Source organism: Dunckerocampus dactyliophorus, chromosome 2 (genome assembly GCF_027744805.1).
Source record: "Dunckerocampus dactyliophorus isolate RoL2022-P2 chromosome 2, RoL_Ddac_1.1, whole genome shotgun sequence".
Lineage (NCBI taxonomy): Eukaryota > Metazoa > Chordata > Actinopteri > Syngnathiformes > Syngnathidae > Dunckerocampus > Dunckerocampus dactyliophorus.
Window position 1 is genome coordinate 19933653 of NC_072820.1, and position 14913 is coordinate 19948565.

Consider the following 14913-nt stretch of genomic DNA (forward strand, 5'->3'; position numbering starts at 1 on the left):
TGGCCAACAGTCCAGTCCTTCTTCTCCTTGGCCCAGTGGAGACGCTTCCTACGTTGGCTCAGGTTCAGAAATGGCTTGACCCGAGGAACCCGACAGTGGTAGCCCATCTCCCGGATGCGTCTGAATGTGGTGGTTTTTGAAGCTGTGACTCCCGCCTCATTCCACTCTTTCTGGATCTCTGCCAGATTCTTGAATCTTCCCTGTTTGATAATCCACTAAAGCCCACGGTCATCTCTTTTGCTGGTGCATCTTCTCCTGCCACATATTGCCCTTCCTCTAGACTTTCCATTGATATGCTTGGACACAGCACTGTGAACAACCAGCCTCCTTAGCTATGAACTTTTGTGGCTTACCCATCCTGTGGAGGGTATCAATGATGGTCTTCTGGCTAGTTGTCATGTCTGCAGTCTTCCCCATATTGAATCGAACTGAGACAATTGAACCAAACTGAAGCAATTTAATGACATCTGGGGAAGCCTGTGCAGGTGATTTGAGTTTAGTAGATGATTAGTGTGTGATACTCAGTTTAAAACCTTCATGCCCTGCAAAATTTGGGCTGATTTCTTCACAGTATTCTCATTTTTTGAATTCCTGTTTTCATGGGATTAATGAGCTGGAAGCCCAAATTATGTAAAAATAAACCAATAAATACTTGAAATCGTTTAAATTGTGGGCCCTGAATCTATAATCTATGAAAGTTTAACTTTTTGAATGGAATTATGGAAATTAAACAACTTTTCCATGACATTCTAATTTTTTGGAAAGGGTCTGTAAGCACTGTCATGCTAATTTTAGCATTGCTAGCATGCTAATATTAGCATAATAGCATTTTAGCCAATTTCATAGGTAGACGCTATTATGCTAGGTGTTAGCATGTTAATGTTAGCATTGCTAGCATGCTAGCAGTAGCATTTAGCATTTTTAGCCAGTTTTATAGGTAGACACACACACACTTAGCACTATTATGCTAGGTGTTAATACCATTTTTTTGTGGTTTTCATGAATATGAACTTAAGCAGATGCTTAGCACTATCATGCTAGGTGTTATCATGATAACATTAGCATGTTAACATGCTTTAGTCATTCAAACCTTGAAATTAGGCTGTTGATCAAACTTATTTTGTTTTTAATAGCATCAATGCATAAACGATTTATTCTAACCTTCATCCTAAACACAGCCTACTGGTTATGTTGTAGGCTTCAAACAAACTACAAAGTTGTAAAAAAATGCAATAATTTGTATTTAACGCAATACTGTAAGTTCAAAAAGGTTTGTTCATGTATGAAAATGTAATGAAAGTTATTGTCAGTGAAGATTGTTTAGGCAAGGCAAGTTTATTAATGGAGCACGAATCATACACAAGGTATTTCAAAGTGCTTTACATAAAAGAAGGGCAAAATCACTTCATAAAATCATTTCATAAACACATAAAATCACCTTGGATGTGAACATTGCCAAAGTTGAGGATTGTCACACATCTTCTGGAAGACCGCAGGAGACCACTCCCTGAGCTTCTCAGAGCTTGAGATGGTTTGTGTGATTCTAATATGTCAGAGATGTACTTTGGCGCAAGACCATGTATACCACTTGTATACAAGCTGAGCTGTTTTCAAGTCTATTATCTGTAGCAACAGGAAGCCATTGCAGAGACCTGAGCACTGAACTAATATGCTCATATTTCCTGGTTGTAGTCATGATTCGAGTCAGGATCTGGTCCAAAGCGTGGAAGAGGTTATCCGTCAGTCGCTTTGTTCGGGTGTGGGCCTTTTCCTTTAAACAGATCCTCTCCTTGCCAGAAGAGATTGATCTTTATCAATTAGTCTTTATTAAGACTCTCAAATAGTTCATGAAAGTCTTTTTTTTAAGGTTTCAGACTTTTGCTTTCTGACATCTACTGCACCCACATGAACAATCAGATGTTTCACCCCTTGGTGTTTTGCCAGTTCCCCAGGTATCGGTTTTGTGATGCCAGAGACAGTGGCGCTTGGATAGCTGGAAGTAGCAATTCTGTTAATGTTTGTTAGATATGGCTCCGTCTCCAAACACCAGAGTATCTTTGAGCTTGACACTCGGCACAGTTTTTCTGTCTGCCTTATACACAGTCACATTTGGCTCTGACAGTGGTAAAAATCTGTTTGGTAGCTTTATTTCGGGTGATGATAAATCTCTGTAGATACCAACATTTCGACTTGGCTTTGGCTTGGCACCAAGTCTATTGTAAGCGTCTTTACAGAGTCTTGGAAAAGACACAGTATTGTTTAGGTTGTACGTACCAATTTTATCACCCTTTCCTTAGGAGGATTACCACTGGATTCTAGTGGGAGCGTTTCATGAAGTCCTTTTTCGGTTTCTAAAGCAAAAATCCTTGCTTGTAACGTACACATTTCTTGCTGATATATCCGACAGCTTTCACATGGAGACTTTGTTTGGATTACTCCTCCGGGCCTGTTGAGAGAGTTGTAGTCGCTGGCTCGTCAGATATGTTGGAAAAATGAAAAATTGATCCAAAAAGTCGTGGTTCACTTAAAAGAGAAGAAATTCAATCATCTCCAAAACTTGGGGAAAAAAACGATTTCAAAGTGGAAAAAAAGCAGGAGCAAACAGAAGCAAGCAGGAGCAAGCAGATACACGTCTGCACTCGACAGAAGCAGGAAGCTGCAATTTAGAATAGTATAGCTAAGTAAAATAATCGCTTTAATTAATTTAATTACTAACAAAATCATAGGTGGGTATACTTAACTAAAAATGGCTAATATGTCCACACTTTGACACCCTTGTGTGTTTTGCCAGGAATGCGAGTTGGAGCAGCTGAGTATTGTGTCCAAGCTCTGCCTTCTTGGCTCTGTGGCTGGTCAGGGGTTGGGGTGGTGGAGGGGTTTATGCAGCTTTCATATCAGCATTGCACGGCGGTACTTCTGCACGATCGGAGGCGGAGCTCCACTCCCGCTCGCCTACATAATAGATACCTGCATGCATGACGTAAAAAACACTTCCTGCCTTTCACTTTTGATGCGCACCGCTACTTGGTAAATATAGCAACCATAGTACAGCCCACAGTACCATTATAAACAAAGAATCACTTAACCCTTTACCTTCCAATACATCGTTACCTATATGCCTGACCCGTCATTTCGGATACTAACTTGGAGCAATAATGACTAACTTTACCAGTGATTGCGAGTGCTTGTAAAGTTGGCGCGCAGCCAAACGTAACGAGTGTAAATAGAACCACTAAGGTTACAACATCTACACTTCAACATCATCTGGAGCAGTTCAGATTCAGTAATTATTTAATCACATGTCAAAACCATAAAACGTTTAAATAAAATACATCTACTCAACAGAGATGTCAATTTCAGCCTGAGTCAGCCATAGTGGGTGTGGGTTAGCTTGTGAGCTATTTTGTTCTGATGAACTAATCAGACGACAGAAAAGTGCTTATGTCACTGTACGCCGGCTAGCTGAATCAGAAGAATGACTGGCTAAAACAACCCAGCCCTATTGCTAATAGTGTGTATGTGACTCCTGATTCTGAACTATGTATGACACTCAAGGACCGTTTAGGGTAGTATTGGTAAAAAAAAAAAATAATAATAATTTTATTTACTTAATTGAATTTTAAAAAATGACGTATATACAGCGGTGTAAAAAAAGCCTCCTTCCTGATTGCTTATTTTTTTATGTTTGTCACGTAAATGTTTCAGATCATCAAATAAATGTAAATATCAATAAATAAAAGTAAATATTAGTCAAAAAATGAAACCTTTTATTATTAAGGGAGAAAAAAAATCCAAACCTACATGACCCTATGTGAAAAAGTGATTGCCCCCTAAAACTAATAAATGGTTGGGTCACCCTTAGCAACAACAACTGCAATCAAGCTTTTGCGATAACTTGCAATGAGTCTCTTACAGCGCTGTGGAGGAATTTTGGCCCACTCATCTTTGCAGAATTGTTGTAGCTCAGCCGCATTGGAGGGTTTTCAAGCACGAACCACCATTTTAAGGTCATGCCACAGCATCTCAATAGGATTCAGGTCAGGACTTTGACTAGGCCACTCCAAAGTCTTCATTTTGTTTTTCTTCAGCCATTCAGAGGTGCAGAACCCAACTTTGTTTCATCTTCTTCAGTTTTTAGTAGACAGTAGAATTCATGGTTCCATTTATCGCCACAAGTTTTCCAGGTCCTGAAGCAGCAAAACAGCCCCAGACCATCACACTACCACCATCATATTTTACTGTTGGTATGATGTTCTTTTTTGAAATGCATTACTCTTACGCCAGATGTAGTAGAACACACATCTTCCAAAAAGTTCAACTTTTGTCTCAGCACACCACAGCGTATCTTGGGGACCATCAAAATGTTTTCTTGCAAAAGTGAGACAAGCCTTAATGTTCGCTTTGTTCAGCAGTGGTTTTAATCTTGGAACTCATGTAGGCTGTTCATGTAGGCTGTTTTTGGCCAGTGTCTTTCTTATGGTGGAGTCATGAACACTGACCTTAACTGAGGCAAGTGAGGCCTGCGGTTCATTGGATGTTGTTGTGGGGTCTTTTGTGACCTCTTAGATGAGTCGCCGTTATATATATACATATATATAGACACCCAGGGACTGTTGAAAATAGTATCAGTAAATAAAATAATAATTATTTATTTACTTAATTGATTTTTTTAAATGATGCATATTGCCTATTTGCATGAAAACCAGGCACCATTAAGAATAGTAAGAAATAGTAAAATAAACGCCGTAAATTCATTAATAACAAAGAGTGTTTTCATGAAGCAAAGACTCTCCGGTGTTTTGCCTTAGCAGAGGTCTGTGCTGTACAGTCCTGCTGTCATGGTGTGTTATTTGAATTTTAGCTATTATATAGTTTGTCAGTAGATTTGCCTACGTTCACAGGTTGAGTGTTGTCGATGAGCGTGTAAGAAGGAGGCGGCAAAGCTGCTAGTGATTTATTGTCATTTGCACGTCGGCTGCGGTGATCAACTAATGTGATTACATCCCGTGCTGTCGCCGTGGCGACGGTGCGGCACTGCTCCCCCCGCCTTGGCGTTTGAGGGATGGCCGTTGTTTTCTTCTCATTATATGGCTCCTGAGATGTGGCCGTAAGGCTGCGGGGGTTCGGGGGCGGCCCGGGTGCTTAATGGTGGAAATAATGACCCAGTGGTGCTGCCAGGGCTTCATTCTGTCGGCCCGGGACTTTCCCTTTTGTCAACGGTGAAAAACGAGGCGTTTCTCGCTGTGTTTTCCCCTCTCGGCGCCTCCGATACATTGAGTTAACATAAAGCACAACTCGGGACAGCGGCCGCTCGCGTGACAAATGAAGCGCCTGTGTGTGTTTTGGAGGGAAAATAAAGAAATAGATTAGGTTTTCCTTGCTTCCTTCGGGCCCGTTTTTCCATTTTCAAAGAGCGACAAGTAAAGATGGAATATTCTGGAAACAGGCGTGAAAAAAGGGTAATCTGATTATAGACAATTTCCTTTTATCAGAGTGGCTGCCAGGCCGCCATTTTGTCATATTACATCTTATTTTCTCTGGCACAAATGTCAGTGTGTCCATCAGGACGCCAAACAACATGGTCTGCTTTTTTAGAGGCAGAGTCTTGATTGGCTTTTGGGAAATAAAGCTCAGAGAGACGCGAATGTGGGTTGGCGTTCCCACTCGAAGGAGCGGACAGGACACGACGGTCCAGGTTGCGCTGACTCTTGTTAAGACAGTTAGAAACAAGTTCTGGTTCTAGAATAAAGAAGCTGGTTCATGTTCATGTGGCTTCTTGACGTAATGATTTCCCCCCATTCATTCATTTTGTACGCGGTTACTCATCACTCGGGTCGCGGGCGTATGCTGGAGTTTATCCCAGCTGACTTTGGGCAAGAGGCGAGGTACACCCTCGACTGGTCGCCAACCAATCGCAGGGCACGTATAGACAAGCAACTATTCACACTCACATTCATACTTAACTTAGCATGCATATTTTTGTAATGTGGGAGGAAACCAGAGTACCCGGAGAAAACCCACGCACGCACAGGGAGAACATGTAAATGCCACACAGAGATGCCCAAACAGAGATTTGAACGCAGATGATGTAATTATGCAAATAAAAATTTGCATAATTGGCCATGACACAGTTGCAAAAAGTGAGTAAAAACATAGGATGAGGAGCTCGGTCATCCGGGCGGAGCTCAGTGTACAGCAAGTGTTCCTACACATCGAGAGCAGCCAGTTGAGGTGGCTCGGGCATCTCGTCCGGATGCCTTCTGAACGCCTCCCCGGTGAGGTGTTCCGGGCATGCCCAGCCGGGAGGAGGCACCGGAGCAGATGTCCACGCTGGAGGGATCATGTTTTACAACTAGCCTAGCAACACCTTGGTGTCCTCCTGGTGGAACTGGAAGAGGTCTGGACTTTCCTACTGAGACTGCTGCCCCCGCAGCCTGGATAAATAAAAATAATAACCAAATAATGGATGGATGGATGGAGTAAACCATGAAAAGCAACGAAATACATATAGAAATACAAATGAACTTCCTTCTGTTTGTCATTTTTGTAAACGTCACAAACAAGACGGAACTGCCTGTGAGTGCTTTTAGATGGAGGAGGGCCTCACAGCAGCACAGCGACTGCTGGTTGAGGGGAGCGATACGTGCTTCATATCAGTCTCCATAAGTCTCTTAGCTAGATTTGTTGCTAGTTGCTTTTTAATTCAAAAGAGAATCTATAGAGGTCTGATTTCTTTCTAAATATTGCAACAAAATCTGTAAGTAGGCAACAATTATCTATCCTGCTAAGTATTCCTACTCTCTGGCAGATCAGGTGCATTATAATAAAAGTAAAGCGGTGGCGCCAAATTTATTTGTGGCGGACTGCTACAGTCGTCCCTCGTTTATCGCGGTTAATTGGCTCCCAACTGGACCGCGAGAAGTGAATTTCCATGAAGTATGATGTTAATAAAAGAATTATTTCTGTAGTTAGAGGATAGAAAACATGTTTACATTTTTTAGCATTATTAGAGCCATGTAGACACGAAATAACACCTCTGTCATCACCTTTACACTCCTATTATTCTTTGTTTACACCACATTGCTAATGCGCAGGCTATGGGATCACTGCAAGGACACAAGAGACGGCCATGGATGCATAGCATCCTTGCGAGTCATGACTTGAGCAGCATCGCTTTGTTTCCCTTTAGGCTAATGGAAGAAAGAAGATGAATATGTGTGAAAAGGTGTTGGAATAAACGATATTTAGTCAAACATGCTACGCTTTTAGCTCATTTGTGTCCACAAATGTTCGTTCTGTCTAATTTAGCTGGTAAGCAAGACATCAAGGCTTGCCTCCATGCAGTGAAGTTGCATTTAAAAGTGTCCTGCATCCAGCTATGTTGGCAGCATGTTTGTTGTGATGCAGACTTCATGTTGAGTTTGTGACACTAAATGCTGCTCAGCACGTTAATGACTCTTTCTTCCTGTGTGCAGTTGAGCAGAAAGCATCACTGGAGAAGGAAGCCAATCTCACTATCCTGGAGGCGGGAGTCGCAGATGTAAGTAAAGTTGTCTATGACTTTGACGTGACACAAAAAAGTACAATTAGTGTTATCGTTACATGATCAAAAAGTGGTGGGCGCTGCTACTTATAAGTAGAGAGAACTACAGTACGTTTTTAGGGGCTATCCATACGGAAACATTTTCAGGTCAAAACAGCAAAGCATTTTATCCTTTCAGCCTTTCATCCACACGGAAACGGCATTCTGGGTGACCTGAAAACGGCTTCCAAAGTGGGAAAATCTGAAAACGCCGGTTTGTCGTTTCCGTATAGATGTCTGAACCACTGTTTTACAGAAATGATGACATCACATACCCGTCACTGTCACGTGACCACAAGTACTCTTTGACGGCAAGCTAACATAATATCTGAATATTTCAACGGACATGACTCACCTCACTCGACATTCTCATGATTTTTTTTCAACCCGACAAAAAAATAAGTCCCGACAACGTTCCTATGTAGACAGGGCCCTATATATATTTTTTTCCAATGTATCTATCAATAGCAATGTAGAAAATGCCACCCCTGATGTACATTATCATATCACTAGCCATAGCTGTAGCATAGATCAACAGAATTGCTTGTTTCTTGGCCACGTGACACATTGCAACCCCTTGTTGCTGGGCAGAACTCAGGGAGCACAATCGCAAGTGCCCTATTGGCCAAATAAACTAATTGCAATTGGTAGGAATCGAAGATGACATGAAATGATAGTAAATAGAGTGATACATCGGTTTCCAAAAAGGTCAGATGAAAACTAAAGTGTGAAAAAAAACAAAGCAATTTTTCCTATAAGAAATAATGTAAATCCAATGAATCATGACACCACAAATATTATCAAAAAAATACATTTTATGGAGAAAAATGATTGTTTTGCATACAGAAAACAAGGACAAATAAATATAAATGACTAAAGAAATGATAAATGAACATTTTACTTTGCCTTTACCTTTATTGAACACTCGCGGCAAAGAGGTGAGAGGGAGGAGGAGAGGTTATTGTTTGGAAGGGGAATCCCACTCCATAAGGACTTCTCAACATCTTCGATTATTTGTGATTTTTATTTTGTTAACACCCCTTTCCCAACATGAGCTTCCTTGATTGCTGATGATTCTTTTGATGAGCTTCTCCAGGCATGTGTATGCCACAATTCAATAGTGTTTCTCAAAACTTTCTTTGGCCCCATGGCAGCTTATTTGGCAGTCTTACTCAATATAAAAAGCATAGAATCACCAGGCGTGGGATGCTGTTTTTGGGCACCTGATGCCAAAACTAAGGCGATGTACCAAAACTCGGACAAAATTTCATCAAATTGTCGTGGAAAATTGAATAGCACGAAAAGTAGGGTGTATGTGGCCGATGTATATTCACAAAAAATATGAAATAGGTAAGAAACATCAGTGTACACCTTCAGAGCTTCATTGCTATTCTCCAGCCCCTCTGTTGTGGACAAACTGCACTGGCCTATCGATCCAGGAGTTAGTCTGCACTGATGACGCCACGTGTCAAAGTCAAGGTGGCTTGCTTGGAGAAGTCTGGGGGAGGGGCTGGGCTCAGGTGCGAAGAGGGTGTCAGTGTTGAGAACAAGAAGCAATTATGAGGGATGGAAACACCTGCCTTGGGAAGGAGAAGTCTAAAATGTGTCTAACATGTCTCATCACTGCTGAAGGTTCGACTTTTCTATCATTGACACTTAATTTATACACTTTAGCCACACTCCTGTGTCATTTTGGATCTGGAAAATGTACATTTACAACTATTACATACATTGGAGTTGATCAGTGAATCAATACTTAATTGTCCCTCAATTCTTCATTTTAGTAAGACATGCAGGTGTTTGTCTGTGTTGGACACACGATGGTGCCATGGATATTACATCATATTACATCAAGGCACTCTGCTCTGCTCCACCTGCACCTGTTCTGTCATACATATAAAAGATGTAGTGAAGAGTTGTCCAAAGTGCATTCGTGGCCCGCAGCTTTGGGAAAAAATGTTGTACTGTTCCAAGCCGTCAAAGCAATGCTAATCTTGATATGTATCTTCATCATATATTTACCTGCTTTGGGTACATTGACATATATTAGCGATGAAACATTATAATGTTTCATTTAGTAATGACAGTAATTCCTTGTTTATTGCGGTTAACTGGTTCCAGACCCGACCATGAGAAGTGAATTTCCTTAGAGTGGGTTTCCTTCTTTATAAATGGAATATTTTTGTAGTTAGAGCACCGAAAACCCGTTGTCAACATTCTACTGTAAAAAAGTTTTTTAATAGGGCTGTCAATCGATTTAAATATTGAGTCGCAGTTAATCACATGTTGTCCATAGTTAAATTGTAATAAATTGCTGTTAATTGCAGATAGAAATAAGTTTTATCTGTAATAAGGGTACCTTTGAAAGATCATTTTAAAGTTTTCATACATCTATCAACATTAGGCTGGATAATATGTTTGCTCTATACACATTTTTGTTTACTAAACTGGGGGAGGTGTTTAAACAGCTCAACACAAAATGGACCTCAATGTATAAAAAACCAACACAATGTACAAGTCGACACTGGTAAGGTAAACTGTCAATCATTCATATATCATTCTCTTCAACAAATATTCTCACACAATATAATTGTGACTAACATTACAAATAAAGGTTTGCAAAAACAACCAACTCAGGCAAATGAATGTGAGTGTTAGAAAAATAAATATTGACAACGTACAAAAAAATAAAAGTACTCAACAACAGTCAGTAGTTTACAGAACTAGGACTGCCCCCATATACTGTAGTGCAGTCAGGCTTTACCTTATACCTCGTTTCCAAACACTCATTTACAGAGACATAAACTAATCTAATTTACACACATTTTATCATACTTTTCACCAGAAAAAACATACGCTTACGTACGCGGAAGCAATAAATGGCACGCACTTGCTTGTGCCAGGGAGGAGGAAGGACAGAGGAAAGGCTGGGAAGCCATAATTTTTGGTGACCGTTTATTCCTTTTGTCACACATTTACACTCGCATTTCTTATGTATTCTTCTTTTGCATGACCACGTTTCCTTACACTGCTGAACGCCATCTGCAATCACTTCACATGTGAAGTATCTATTTGCTCTCCCGGTTTGGTTTCATCATTATCAAAACGTATTATCATAAACCCACCACACCACTGTTCAGTGTCTCTGTTAAACACGTCATCGAGATGGAGGACCCATCCCGACCCTCTCAGCAGCAAAAGGTACAAGGAGGCCACATTACTTGCTAGTTGCTGCACCGCTCTTTCAAATGGCTGCTCTGATCAAGGGGATTATCAGCACAAAAAAAGCCCTTGCTACCATTGGCCTGTACAGGTGAGAAATTTTCAACACCTAATTGAAGATACCATATCACATTCATTTGCTGAGGAATTTGCATAGTGTCCCTCACCTTAGGGTGCAAAGTGCAGGTTTGGATTGTGCTTTTTAAAGTAAATAATTCATCATGGCAAGCTATACCAACCTCTGTTCATCCCATGTTTGTATTGCATTTTTAACAATTTTTTTTGTATTCATTGATAGTTTATTCTGAAGTATGTCAGCATTATTGATAATTCATACCTGATTCCCTTACAAAAAGCAATGTGAATCTAGGAAACTTGACCTGCGCACTGTCCAGTTTCCAGTCACACTGGTTGAATTTTTGGCAAAAAAGTTACTGATTCGTTTCGAATCGTATCGTCATAAATGAACCAAAATCGTTCTTGAATTGTATCAGCAACCACGAATCGTGATACGAATTGTTGAAAAAAGTAATTAGAGCATCTGCTTTGTCTCCTCTGGTCAAGACCTTTTCATATGCTAGGCAGCCTGCAGGCCCGATGCAAGCTGGAATATCTCAGATGTTTTGAGTGTTTAACTGCTTGTTGTCCACCACCACAGATGTTTCCATGCATTCTCACTTCAAACGTAGCTCTGAGAGCTCTTAGAAGCTCTGAGTGGAACATGTGATGAGAGGACACGTCATAGAATGCCCGCAGCTCATTATCATCATCATCATCATCATGATGTCACACTGTGCAGCATCGTCAGCTAAAGGTTCTTTCTGGCCGTGAGGCCCGCTGCCGTGTGCACAGATGCTGCTTCCTGGGCCTGGTTCTTCCCGGGTGGCCTCACTGAGGTCTGTTGGCACCCAAGGGCTCAAAGCATGAGCGCCCCGCCCCCTCCCTTTTTGTAGGAAACGTCAGCATCATGGCTGCATCATATCTACAGCTGCTTGTCCAACAGTTTGGTTGCCTTGCATATGAAATGTATGATTCTACACAATCACGTGCACCTGTGCCATATACTGATTGTTTAGCCAATTGAAATGCAGTCGTGTGCAGACCTGAACCAAGACCAAACCATCCACATTATGATCAGCATCCCCTGCTTTTGTCAAATTTCTGCTATTAACATTCATGTTTTATTCATGAGACAACACGACCTGATGTCAGAATAATGTACTAAAATAAATTGTCATGTTTTTGGGCCCTACCATTGTACATATGTTAGTAGTTTAGTGGTCCCGCTAACTAACAAATGAACAAATATGTAGTAAACAACCTTTTTTGTGTAAATAAATCAATATAAATCAGTCAAAATCTATATGACTAAATTATTTTTCCAATTCAACGTATTTGCTGGTGTTAAATATATATTTTCAGTGGTTCCCGTACGACTTCAATATATTGTTGGTGATGGAGTTACTGTAATGACATCACCATTTATTTTGCATGATTGGCCATGGCATATTTGCATTGTAATTGCATTGTAATGGATGCTGTAGGAGAGAGGTAAAATGTTGTGGGAGGCAAAAAATGAGTAAAAACATGGAAATCACACAAATATGTTAAAGGAAAACACTTTTTTTTTTTAATTTAGCCATCAACCACATTCCTTATGTGGAAAATGACCACACATGTCTCTCTCTTTTCTGCGCATTCTGAAGAGAGAATAACAGCTGAAAAAACAACCAGTATGTGGGAGCAAACAATGCACATAATGGGACACACGCATTTCGACTATAAAGCCCTAAAAAAAAAAATCCATAAAAACACCAACAATGTTCTATTTACATAACGGACCTGTATATAAACCAAGCTAGAAGCGACACTATTATTGTAGCAGCTAACACAAAGAACTATTTTTATGGTGTAGTGACGTAGCGCCTCACGCCACTACCGAGACGTAACGGGTCCATTTGAAAATAATGCGAAAGGACACCAATCTGTACTGACTAGGAACAACTACTAATAGACAACCAATTAGCTGTAAAGTATTAGCCTACATTCCATATTTTGTTTGTACACAGCTAGATGGACTGTGTTGGGATATCATGCTCTATGTGCTCCATGTATCACAATCAACATCATGGTGACTTACTTGAAGGTCCAGCTGGTCTGGGGTGTCTATTCCACTTTATTTTGGGTAGGTGGAAAAAGATTTTCTATCACTGCAGGGTTTGTTAGCGCTAACAATTATTTGTCCTTGATGCAATCTCTTGGAGCAATGTCCTCCTCGCCATACACGGAACGCTTTTCCATCGATGCTAACACTGTATGTCACTCAGTGCAGCAAAAACACTCGATTTCTGTCGGCATGGCTTGGCAAGCCACAGCAACACCACCTGCTCGTAGAAAAGAGAGATACATGCTTTCATGTCAGGAGCCATCCACACAGAAAAGTTTTCTGGTCAAAACGGCAAAGTATTTTATTGTTTCAGCCTCTCATCCATACGCGTACGCGTTCTGGCTGACCTGAAACTGTATTTTTTGAAAACTGTTTCCAGAGTGGGAAAATCTGAGAATGCCGGCTTGTCCTTGCCGTGTATACAGGGAATACGGAAACGATAACGTCACCGACTTACCGTCGCCTCACTTCAGTTGACATTCTCCTGATATTTTATTGTCTTATACTTCATAATGACTCGCAGAAGTAATTCCACTTTTCATAAGCGGAAGATGACAGACTTATGTGCATTCGTTCTTTCTTCTTCTATGGTTTGGCGTGTCACGTGGTTCCGTTTGCATGCCCGTCCACAGCGCCACACGTAGGTGTGCCTTGTATATTACATCGTTTTCTATCACCAATCTAATTGCGGTGGTCCAAATTTATTAGTGGCAGGCCGCCACAAATAAATGAATGTATGGGAAACACTGATTTCCTTTCATTGTACTTATTGCTTGTGTCATGTCTATTCATCTATCTATGAATTTGACAGTTACAGTATAATCCGTATGGTCTCCGATATTTGTCAAACGTTAACAAAGAATTAAACATGCGGCCGAATTGTGTTAAAGTTAAAATGGCATACTTATCAAGTTCCAGTGGCGTGAAGCGTTCCACAAGGCTCAGTTCTCTGCTAATGAATAGATGGAACCATTGTGTACATTACAAGAACACTTTTAATGTGATTGTAATTTGAACGTGATTGTGCAAAGATGGCCATCTTCTGCAAGTGTAGCTCAGTTTGAAGAGAAGTTTAAGCACAAACACATAAACACACGAAAAGGCACACGGTCACATAGAGAATGTGTTTTTTTTATTCTAACATTGTGGAAGCGTCCTTCCCGTTCATCCGTGACGACCTTGAGTTGTGTGCATGACAACAAACAACAGAAACCCGGCTCACTACTTTTCCAAAAGAAAACGACACAAAGGCGATGTTTTGCTTGCTTCATGCGCCGGTGTCGCTTCACGAAGTGTCAGTCACGTGTCAGGTGAACAGAATGTTGTGTTCTCTTCTTTTTAAATATTCCACTGGAGGAATACTTTTTATTTTACCGCAAACACTCGAGCACGTAGATCATTTGTTGACCTTTTGAAGAGATCAGCAGATGTTCTGGGGCTCATACTCACTGCCCTCATCATTATAGTATATAGTATTAACTGTACGAGGTCCTGGGTCCATGTTTCTACGGAGACGAATGAATCACCTAAGTCAGTGGTTCCCAAACTTTTTACAGTGGCGTACCCCTACAGACATTTGGCCTGAAGCCATGTACCCCCTACTCCTGCACACTTAAAAAACACACATCTTTTGATATGAACTAACTTGACATATTGAACACAATTAATTGGTATTAATTTAATAGTAATTTCGGGTCAAAATTATGTATTTTGCATAGTCACATTTTGGATAACGTTTCCCATGAGCACTGATAAATACATAAGCAATCATCCAACATATCTTTTACAAATATTCATCATAGTTAATTGGTTAATTAATTTTAAAGTAATTCTGGGTCAAAATGTTGTATTTTTACATGGTTACATTTTGATAAAGTTTCACATGAGCACTGATAAATAGATAATCAGTTATAGGTAATCAGCTTACACATCCTTTATTCCA

The 14913-nt window shown here is 40.5% G+C and overlaps 1 protein-coding gene across 2 annotated transcripts in view; it reads left to right on the forward strand.

Annotated features, from left to right (window-relative positions):
- Window positions 1-14913, forward strand: part of LOC129168865 (receptor-type tyrosine-protein phosphatase N2-like) — a 103330-nt gene that overhangs the window by 34020 nt on the left and 54397 nt on the right. For both annotated transcript variants that reach the window (XM_054754620.1, XM_054754629.1), the window contains one exon: window positions 7476-7540. In XM_054754620.1, coding sequence (XP_054610595.1) covers window positions 7476-7540 — 65 coding nt within the window. The remainder of the gene's footprint in view (window positions 1-7475; window positions 7541-14913) is intronic.